General features: G+C 37.2%; 2 protein-coding genes across 2 annotated transcripts in view; one reads left to right on the top strand and one right to left on the bottom strand.

Annotated features, from left to right (window-relative positions):
• Positions 1–3,409, top strand: part of LOC112504892 (kinesin-like protein KIN-14L) — a 5,127-nt gene extending 1,718 nt beyond the window's left edge. Inside the window, exons 7-18 of the mRNA XM_025108851.1 lie at positions 167–241; positions 423–497; positions 609–690; positions 807–902; positions 994–1,167; positions 1,249–1,355; positions 1,453–1,799; positions 1,869–2,119; positions 2,204–2,367; positions 2,448–2,854; positions 2,936–3,063; positions 3,171–3,409. Of these exons, the coding sequence (XP_024964619.1) occupies positions 167–241; positions 423–497; positions 609–690; positions 807–902; positions 994–1,167; positions 1,249–1,355; positions 1,453–1,799; positions 1,869–2,119; positions 2,204–2,367; positions 2,448–2,854; positions 2,936–3,063; positions 3,171–3,238 (1,974 nt within the window). The 3' untranslated portion in view covers positions 3,239–3,409. The remainder of the gene's footprint in view (positions 1–166; positions 242–422; positions 498–608; positions 691–806; positions 903–993; positions 1,168–1,248; positions 1,356–1,452; positions 1,800–1,868; positions 2,120–2,203; positions 2,368–2,447; positions 2,855–2,935; positions 3,064–3,170) is intronic.
• A 6,056-nt stretch (positions 3,410–9,465) lies between these two features.
• LOC112508195 (zeatin O-glucosyltransferase-like) lies at positions 9,466–10,905 on the bottom strand. The gene has a single exon (XM_025112983.1). It carries the CDS (start codon positions 10,903–10,905, stop codon positions 9,502–9,504), a length of 1,404 nt encoding a protein of 467 aa, XP_024968751.1. The 3' UTR covers positions 9,466–9,501.
• Between the last annotated feature and the right edge of the window lie 251 nt (positions 10,906–11,156).

Below are 11,156 nucleotides of genomic sequence, written 5' to 3'. Positions count from 1 at the left end.
TGTCATGTCCTGTCTTGTTCGAGTATGAGACAGACAACAAGTTTTTGTACTGTCATGTCCTGTCTTGTTCGAGTATGAGACAGACAACAAGTTTTTGTACTGTCATGTCCTGTCCTAGTCACAATATCAACATCATCATGATCTTCATCTTATGCTTTTACATCAGTTGAACCCCATTATCAAAGATGTATCGGAAGAAGGTAGTAGATCAACAACGAGTTCAGAGACTAGAAATCGCAAAGTATGTGGTTTCATGTCCTCCATTCAAAGATCATCTTTTTATGCTGTTTTAGTTTGTTTTTAGAATCTATTTACATTTGAAACAAATTAATGGAGGAACTAAAGACAGCCATTGTAGTAAATAGTGAGCTTGTGTTAGTCCCAATTACACCATTCAAAGAATCTTCAAAACTTTGTTGCAGAGTTTTCAAGCTTGCTTGAACAAAGATGATTGCAACCACTGGCAGGTGTTTAAAGTACAAGAGAAAAAACTACAGGTATGCTTTCTTTAGTTCTAAAAACTATATAGAAACACTAAATACGTTTAAATGTCCTAATAGACCGTTTTATATCCCACCACCTCATTATCTAGTATCTCCATCTTCCAGAACCTGAAGGCATTGTTGTCAAGCACGAAGGCGGAGTTTGGAGATCTGCAGTCGCAATGGCAACACGATTTAAAACAAATGGGTATGCTTAAGATGATTTTGAATGTTCTAAAAGTTGGTTTCTTTACTAATAGTTTCTAGCTTGTCTTCAAAGATTAAAGAATGCTTGTTTCCCGATTGTTGTACATGGGTTCTCAGAGAGTCAGGTAGAGGAGTTATCGACTGCTGCCCAAGGATACCATAAAGTCGTGAAAGAAAACCGGACTTTATACAACATGGTACAAGATCTAAAAGGTATATTAACACACAACTTCTGTATCTTGTTCTTTAAAGGTATCAACTTGATGGCTGTGTTGTTTGCTACCTTACGATCCACATATTTCAGGAAATATTCGAGTTTACTGCAGGATCAGGCCTGCATTTAGAGCTGACACGAAAAATGTGATTGATTTTATTGGAGAAGATGGTTCGTTAGTCGTTTTAGATCCTTCAAAACCAAATAAAGATGGAAAGAAGTTGTTTCAGTTCAATCGTATCTTTGGTCCAACTGCTACTCAGGGTAATAATACTAGACCATTTTCTTCGGTTTTATAATCTATTTTTTGCTACTTAAATTCTAACATTTTTGCATTTTTATCAGAGGAGGTATTTGCGGACACTCAACCGCTGATAAGATCTGTTATGGATGGTTACAATGTGTGCATTTTTGCTTATGGGCAAACAGGATCTGGGAAAACACATACAATGGTGAGATACTTGAGTTTCAATTTCAGTTTCTTGACATTAAACGGTTCCTTTTTGTGGTTCTAATATCATTTGGTTGATGTTTCTGTTGATTTGATAGTGTGGTCCTTCTGGTGCATCAAGAAAAGAACTGGGAATCAATTATTTAGCTCTCAGCGACCTCTTTGATCTATCGAATAGTAGAAAAGATGTCATAAAGTACGAGCTTTATGTCCAAATGGTTGAAATATACAACGAACAAGTCAGAGATCTTGTCACTGGAGATTCTGCAAACACCAGCAAATTGGAGATCCGTAGCTGCACAACTGAGAACGGATTGAGCCTTCCTGATGCCACCATGCACTCGGTGAAGTCCACCACTGATGTTCTAAACTTGATGAAAGTTGGTCAAGTGAATCGGGCTGTTAGTTCAACAGCACTGAACCACCAAAGTAGCCGATCCCACAGGTTCGCAGACCACAAACAGTTTCTTGTTTTTTAACCTTAAGAACAAGAATTATAACTTCTTTCTTGCAGCATATTGACGGTCCATATCCATGGGAAAGATGCATCTGGCGGCACTATTCGTAGCTGCCTTCATTTGGTAGATTTAGCGGGAAGCGAAAGGGTGGATAAATCAGAAGTCACCGGTGAAGGGCTTAAAGAAGCTCAATATATAAACAAGTCACTTTCTTGTTTAGGAGATGTGATTACTGCCTTATCTCAGAAGAACTCTTACATTCCTTACAGAAACAGCAAGCTAACACTACTCCTTCAGAACTCATTAGGTATTTAATATATATAATACAAGAAATGGAGTTAGTTTCGAACTGAGAGTACATTTACAAACGGGTTTCTTACAAAAAATGCAGGAGGAAACGCGAAGACTTTGATGTTTGCTCACGTGAGCCCAGAAGGAGATTCTTTCGGGGAAACAGTTAGCACATTGAAGTTTGCTCAACGAGCTTCGACTGTTGAACTTGGTGCAGCTAGATTGAATAAAGAAAGCAGGGAGGTCATGGACCTTAAAGAACAGGTATCTTTCATATAAAGAATGTGTTTTTATTAGCCATTAAGCATGGTTTTGGGGTTAATTTATTTGCATGAATCGAGCAGATTGAGACCCTTAAGAGGCAATTGGCTGAAAAGGAACCACAAAGTGCACAAACTGCTAACAGATTAGAACCAAGATCGCCATTACCGAAACCAAAACCAGTACCTATGATGATGGAAAGAACCCCACCTCGATCAAGAAGGTTGAGCACTGAGAACAAATGTCCACCCAAGAGTCCGAATTCTGGTTCGAAAAGCAGAGCACTGAAAACAGATGGAAGAATTACAAGAATTCCATCGCTGGTGCTACCAAAAACACCTGAACCTCCTCAAGTGTCAATCAGAAATGCGATAATAATCTCTTCAGAAAGCAAGGAGCCGACGGGTATTACGAATGGGAAAACATCATCATCCCATATAAGGAAATCACTTCGAACGATTGGGAAACTAATTAATGGGTCCGAGAAAAGGTGGGTGAAGATCATGATTTTGATTTTGTAGTTGATTTCTGAAACCATATAATGATAGGGATTTGAACTTGTTGTTTACAGGATTCAAAGTCAGAAAACGAATGAAGTAGTAGTAGCCTCACCGGCAACTGTTGGTAGGCCATCAAGACGACAATCTCTAACTGGGATTCAACCATCAAGAAGATCTTCCCTTGGAGGAGTTGAGAATTGTAAGCTTATAATGATAAGTATTGGAAATTTGAACTTATTGATCTCACCATACAACTTATATATATATATAATATGTATCTAATGATTGATATGGGTTCGTTTTAAGGTCGGAAGGGTGCGAAAACGCCTCCACCAGTCGTCAATTCTTCAAGCAATATGAAGCAGTGGATGTAAAGGCTTGATTGATGATGGCTGTGCGACCAAGTGAACTAACATGGCGGGTGCTTTGACTTGAAGCATATTCTTGAGCTGCAATTTACAGAAAGAATGACAATCTCTCAGTTTTAGTGGTGGTGTACAGACGATAGTTCTTACAATTGATTCTGAGCATTTCATTTTGTTCGGATAAATAATTACGATATTTGACCGATAAATTAAGACATCTTTTAGAAAATCTCTTAATAACTACTTATTCAAGAACACAAAACATAATAAGCATTGGATCTTTTGCTTTCGGTTGCTCGGGCTGATTTGATGAGTTATTGATTTAAGTTATCGATTTATGGTTTGATTTAAGGATTAATTTAGGTTTGTATCACACACGATTGAAATGAAATTGTTGTCAGATTAAGGATTCAGACATGTATCAATCAGAAATTAAATAAGACTTTAGATTTCAAATTTTTTTTTAAATCAAACAACACTTAGTTGTTAGCGGATAAAAAGTCACTTTGGGTCCCTTGTGGTTACATGAAAATTTGGATTGGGTCCCTCAAATGAAATAATTATAAATTTGGATTGAATCGTTGCCTCTAAATCCATTAAGAGGCTGTTCAGTTCGCTTTCTGTTAAGACCTGTATGGATATAGTTGTCTGTATTGATATAGTTGTCTGTATATTAACAGATAAGTTGTTGTTCGGTTGTTATGCTGAATAATAGTCTGAATGTTAGAAAATGACCATTTTACCTCGGTCTTTATTTTTGTCTGAATAAAACAATAGTTGTCTGTATTGTAGTTTCTCTGTAAGCGATCATATTAGAAACAAACCCTGGCGAAATCTGTTTAGGAAGAAGATGAACCAGGTATTGTTATTGAAGAATGTCTTCAAGGTTGGAAAACACGATTTTGTTGAGAAAGTTGAAGAACGTCTTCAAAGGAATCACCAAAGACTTGAAAAACCATCGTTACTCTCAAACTTGCTCTCATCACCACCTCCAACAGCGCCATCATCCACCGTTTGTGGATGCTGCACCTACTGAGGTACCAGCTCCAACTTATTTTTCTCAACTTCTTCCTCGTTCTTAAACCCTAAATCTTTGTTCTTCCGAAGAGATTGAAGAAAACCCTCGCCAACATTAACATCGTTATAAAGATCTTTGTTATACCCTAAATCTTCGTTCTTCCGAAGAGATTGAAGAAAACCCTAAATCTCGTTCGCATCTCCACCGCCATGGGATTCATTTTGATCCATGATTTCCAACTCCTAAGTTCGAAATTTGAGAGATGGAGAGAAAGAAATGGATCGACAAAGAGTTTGGAGCAAACCCAGTTTGAAATATGAGAGATGGAGAGAAAGCTCGTTTCAGCAGCACGAGAAGAGAACTCGTCACCAGCAGCTTCGGATTCAAGTCGAGAGATGGAGGACGAGGGATAGAGAGATCGAGATATGGAAAGGAGGAGCAAGGAGCTACAAAACCATCATCTTTTTCAAGGAGGCACGCCTGAGGAAGGAGAAGGGATGCAACGTGAATCATAAGGGCAAATCACACACCCTTTTACTAGCTGACCGAATAAGCCATCATCTGTTTCATTAAGTCACAACCGAACAACCTTGTATGGCTTACCGAATAAGCCATACATCTTATACAGCTTATTAAGCTGCTACCGAACAGCTCCGAACAGCTCCGAACTTAGCTTTGTTAAGTCAAGTTTCTTTTAATCATTTTATATTTACTTTTAAAAATTAAATATAATATATATATGTATACACACAGAAGCATACACGTCTGAATCCCTCCTTCCCCACCGGCCAACCTGCCATACATCCCTCCAGTCATCTCCGATCTCCCTCCCACCAAGTCATCGTCTCTTTCTTCTCCCGTCTCCCTCCTACCCCATTTAACTACCACATCGTCACCTATTCAGATATGCAACTCAAGGATTGAGGGAGAATGGGGGAGCCAGCAAACTCGACTGCCCCCTCCTCCCAAAGGACGTACCCTGCCAGTGCTGTCAATCTTCTCCCGCGTCTGCCATATCTCCGGCGTCTCCCTCATTTTTTCCAGATGTGCCATCTCCATTATTCATCTTCATTTGTTTATGTTTTACGATAGAGGATCAGAGTTGGTTTCAGGTCGGAGTTGGGTTTTTTAGATATTCATCATCTTTTAGGGGGTGTTTGGGAAGGCTTTTCAAACTGACTTATTAACTTATTTCAGTTTGGTACCGGAGATAAGCTATTCTGGAGTGTTTGGATAAAAAAAAAAATGCTTATACCGGTACCAAACCGGTAATAAGTAGTTTTTGATAAGTTAATCCTTTGTGACTTATGAAAATTGACTTATTACCGATTTACCATTTTACCCCTGTTAACCCACATCTGTATCGTCTTCTCCGATCGATCCCTTCTCTAGTACGTCAACAGTTCGATCGATCTCTTCCATCACGTCTTCTCCACCTCTTCTCCAGGTACGTCTTCTCCGATCGATYTCTTCTCCGATCGATCTCCGATCGATCTCTTCTATCACAAATCGATACCCTAACCCTAGAGATCGATAACCCTAGAGATCGATAACCCTATACGATGAACAAATCGATCGATAACCCACATCTATGCGATCGATCGATAACCCTATACGATAACCCTAGAGATCGATAACCCTATGCGATCGAGATATCCCACCTGCATCGAGTCTCCGACATCGGTTTTCTGATCGATCGATAACCCACATCTATTTTTTGTTATTGATATTTTGGTTATAAAAGTTTGACATATCAGCTTACATATAGATGTCCTTTTTGGTCATTTTACATGTATAAGCAAAATTTGCCAAACACTAAAAAACAACTTATCAGCTTATTGCAGTTTGGTACCGCTATAAGCTAATCCAAACACTTTTTACAAAACTCCGGTTTGATACCGCATAAGTTAATAAGCACTTTTACAAGAAAGCATAAGTTGTTTTAAATAAGCAATCCCAAACACCCCCTTAGTTCCTTATCGGTCATGTTTAAACTGGTTATTGACTTATTTCGGTGTGTTACTTGTAATAAGCAGTTTTTAGTGTTCGGATGAAAAAAAGATAAATACTTATACCAGTGTCAAACCTGTAATAAAAAGTTTTTGATAAGTTAGATACAACTTTCTAACTTATCAGATTACACTTATTAGCTTGGAAAACCAATTTACCATTTTAACTCTAAACCTCATACCTTCTCATTACATTCGAGCAACCAGTTCATCAACATCGACCGACATTCACTTACAAAATCCAAAATCGACCTTGTAGAGACATCAACATCTGAAATAGCGTCAAATCGGAAGGGTTTACCGCAAACCTTATGCCTTAAGTAATAGCGTATAAATTCTTCATCAGTGGGATGAAACCTAAAACCAGGAGCAAGTGAAGAAGGCGCTGGTGGTAGCGAATCAATAACTACTGCCATATAGGAAAAATATTGAATGTTGATAGAGAGAAAAGGAAGAAGTTTGATTTAGGGTTTCATGGTGTCATTTGAAAATGAAAACTCGTTGTCCCATATTTTTTCTGACATGGAATAGAATAAGGACTCACTTTACACGTTTGATGCGATATGAGCCTTAGTGGGACACAAAGAGTTTTTTTTTTTGTTCCACCAAAATAGGTAGGACAAAAAAGGTTTTTCTATTCCACCTAGATGGGACAAAAAGGTGACAGAAACTAAAATATTACAAGTTTACCCTCATTTGATGTCATCATAATATGATATTTATTTGTATGGACACCATCGTCCACCACCGCCAATACTAGTAGGCAATTAACAGCCACCGTCGACCATCTTCGGCCACCTCCACTGCTACATCATCCACCACCTCAACTATGACCACCAGTACCACCTCTACCTTCAACAGGTTGAGCACAACTACCCCCATCATAACCAAACAAGCAACTTGTTAACCGACTTGACTTTTGCAACCATGGAGAGTCCGCCCTAATTTTTTATGTTATGTGGATTTTTGTTAAATTTAATTATAATTGACGTTATGATCTCTAAATTAATAAAATTTATTGGAGCTAAATGTAATTTTTTTTAAAAGATTTTAATATTTAACTTTTTATTTTAAAATAAATTTAAAAAATATGTTGGAGATCAAGTAGACCAAGATTTTTATAACCTTGAACTTTCTATTGTTATAAATCCCTTGCTTTTAGTTTGGTTTACTTCTATTTCGTAGAGTGTTAAAATAAACGCGTATAATATTCTTAGCTATTATTGATAACAACACTATTAAAAAATGGGTATCATTGATGGATTTTTCTGGCGGAAATTCCGTTGAAAAATCAGTGACGGCTTTCCGACGAATCCCAAAGAAGTCAAGGAAAGTTAACTTTTGTTGACTTCCACCACAAATCCCCACAAATCCGTCACTGAATTTTTAACGTTTTATTGTATTTGTAGTTAATTAACGACTTAAAGTTCCAAATTCAAGAAAAGCGCACTTGAGATGAGATCCGATAGAAGGAGGTTGACGAAATTATCCGCCAAGAAGAGATCAGAAAGAGGGAAGATGAGATCTGAAAGAAATAGTATGCAGACATGATGGATATGATGAAAAAGTTTACACAATCTCAACAGTTTTTGTCGACCCTATCGCAATAGATTTGATGTATTGTATTTATGAACTAGTGTCACCAATCATACTTTAATTTTGTTGAAGAATTTTTATATTATTTCGTCCAGATAATCATATTAGGTATTTATGGCGGATTTATGGATTATATATTTGTATTTAGTTTACAGAATCTTTATATTTTAGTATTTTAGATTAGTAGGTTTTTTGGTTTTTTCCCTATAACAGCTACATTTCCGACGGATTTCTGGAGGAGAATCCGTCGGTAAATAATTAAATTTAAGTTTTATTATCGAAAACAAATTTTCTGGCGGATTGTCCGACGGATTTCTGACAGAATATCCATTAGTAAATATTTTCATTTATTAAAAATAAAAAAAACATTTCATATTTTAAATCACAAAAAACATTTTTTAAATATAATTACCAACGAAAATTCCGATGGAAATCCTTCGGAAGTTTGTATTTTATTTTTGAAAATAAAACCATTTATTATTTTGAATAAAAGTTAAAAAAAAAAGGAAATCAAATTACCGACGGATTCTCAACGAAAATCCTGTCGGTAACACTAATCACATCTTCTAATTAACTCGGAAAAATTATAACATATCATAAAAAAAAATTGACGGATTTCTGGCAGGTTTTTTCTCCGAAAATACAGATGCGTCAGAATTTCCACCGAAAATTGCATTTAATGGTAGAGGGTTTCCCAACAGCGATGTCCCTCTGAAATCCAATGAAAACTTATTTTTTCGAAGGATATTATCATTAGAAAAACCAATTTTTTAATGATACAGTAATTCATTGTATCTTGAAAAAAGTGTTTGAGGAATAAACCTCTTGAGTTGCTCATAATTAAGAAATTATCGGTGTCGAGATAAGTTCCTTATGGTCTTTTTAAGAATTTTAACGCATCTCCAATAATTTATACATAAATTTTTTTAATTAGAGGAAAAATCAATATCTAAAATAATTATATCTAATTCCAAAAGTTAACCACAAATTAATTCTAACAATGGATCCGGCCTAAACATTTTTTTCCCTTATTAAATTTAAAATAATTCCCTAACTTAAATACATTTAAAATATATAAAAATCTAATTTTAATTTTGATAGTGAAACAAGAATCAAAATTATAGATAACATATTTTTATTCGACTAGATTGGGTTATTTTTTATCTCTTAATAGTTTCATTAAAATTTTAATCTTGTTTGGCAAAAAAAAATTTGTCTGTTAATGATTCTCAAACACTCTTAATAATTTTGTATTATGGTCTTCCTTGACCATTCAACATTCTAATTTTATTGTAAACAATTATCTAATAATTATATTTCATTTTATATACTAAATCATAAAAAACTTTTAATCATTCTACACCAAACTACCAAAGATACCTAAAAAAAAAAAAAGAAGAGGACGCTACAAGATGAGATGTGACATTGATGTTTTTGTATTAAAATAGTCATTTTTTAAAGATGATATAAGAAAAAAAATAAAGCACTATTACGTTCTACGATTTAAGAAAAAATAATTGATTTTAGCGGATATAATTTTATAACCTTTTCATTTTATAAAATAATAAAAGTAGTTCATTAGATCGTAAAGTTACAGTAGTAAGCATACGACTTCATCAATGGTTTTAAATTATTGGACTACATAYATCTTATGGTCTGGTGATTTCAGCAACGAAAGCATCCAATTCCTTACGCATAACGCCACCATCTTCCACCGATCGCCGTACAACACCACCAAGTTCCGCCGCCTTCTTTCTTATGCCACACCCTTCCTCCGACACCATCAACCGTCGAACCGCTTCCGCCACCATCGACGCCGCCACCTTCTCATCTCTACGTGCCCATTCCCTTGCATATATCCCCGTTCCAAGCAACTCCGTGATCAGCGTTGCATTCCTCGGTTGGTCTGCATGCATCGGCCATGCAGCTATCGGAATCCCCATCGATATAGCTTCCATCGACGAATTCCAACCGCAATGACTCATAAACCCACCCGTCGATGGATGCCCCAGTATCTCAATCTGCGGTGCCCAACCTCTCACCACCACCCCCACCCCCCGCCGTTCTATCCTCTCTTCATACCCTTCCGGCAGCTCGATTCTCCGATCTTCTCCGGCAAAGATGTTGCCTTTATCGGCATCCCTCACCACCCATATGAACTTTTGGCCGCTTTCTTCCAATCCAATAGCGATTTCTTTGGCTTCTTCGTCGGTGAACGAAACCGTGGTCCCAAATGAAACATAAATGACCGAGTTCGCCTTTTGTTTATCGAGCCAATTGATCAGTAACCTGTTGGATTCAGTACCGGAATCTTTCCGTTCAGTGAACCCCACCGGATTAAACGGACCGATGGCCCAATTCTTCGACGTACCGGAGATCTCTTCGATTTTAAGTAATTCCAGAAACTTTTCTTCTAACACTTTACTGGTGTCGTAAAGGGTACCGGAGCTGATCTTCTTGAACGACGAGTCTTCAGAATCCATCAACTCTAAGAATTCATCGGTGAAACATCCTTCCAACGATGGGACCTTCTTCCAGATAGATTCAGTTTCAGCATCCAAACTTAGGGTTTGTGTCACCTCCCAATGATACCAAAAGGCACAGAAAGCAGAACAGCTTTGGAACATGTAAACCTCGGCGGTAGGGACGGTGACAAAGTCTTGAACGACGGAACTCATCAAGTAGTCATGAATGATAACAATTCGTTTAGTGGTGATCGAGAGATCGGATAACAGTTTAGCGAAAGGGTCACGGAGGTGCATCACCGCTTTGAACGACGGCATAAGGTGGGCCGGGAAGCGTATGGCGGCGTTGGGGTTGGGTGGAGGGTTAGGGAAGGAGGGTACGAGGAACTCGTGGAAGTGGATGTTGGAGTCGGAAAGAGGGTCCCAACCATGGATGCGAAGCTTGGCCTGACGGCTGTAGGTGGTGGCGCAGACGAAATGGACGGGGAGATCGTAGGCGGAGATAAGTCGGGAGAGGTGGAGTAGCTGGTTGAGGTGGCCTTGTGCTATAAAAGGCACCATCACAACACATACTTCATTTTTATCCATGATAATAGCTTGTTTTTGTGTAACCATTGATGGTTTTGGTGGTATAAATAGGGGGAGTGCTACCGGCACCCCTTTGATAGGGGTGACAAATACATTGGAAATTTAACCTCATTAAAAAAAATAAAAAATCAATAAAATAAAATAAAATAATATAATATATTTTATTATTATTATTTTCTATATTAATATATATCCTATAATTTATACATATATATATATATATATATATATAATTCCTTATATTATATATT

Source organism: Cynara cardunculus (assembly GCF_001531365.2).
Source record: "Cynara cardunculus var. scolymus isolate 2C chromosome LG 2, CcrdV1, whole genome shotgun sequence".
Lineage (NCBI taxonomy): Eukaryota > Viridiplantae > Streptophyta > Magnoliopsida > Asterales > Asteraceae > Cynara > Cynara cardunculus.
This window is presented reverse-complemented; position numbering and strand designations above follow the sequence as displayed.

Excerpts from the sequence above, each read along its gene's own strand:
- LOC112508195 (XM_025112983.1), bottom strand. The coding sequence starts at position 10,905 with ATGGATAAAAATGAAGTATGTGTTGTGATGGTGCCTTTTATAGCACAA.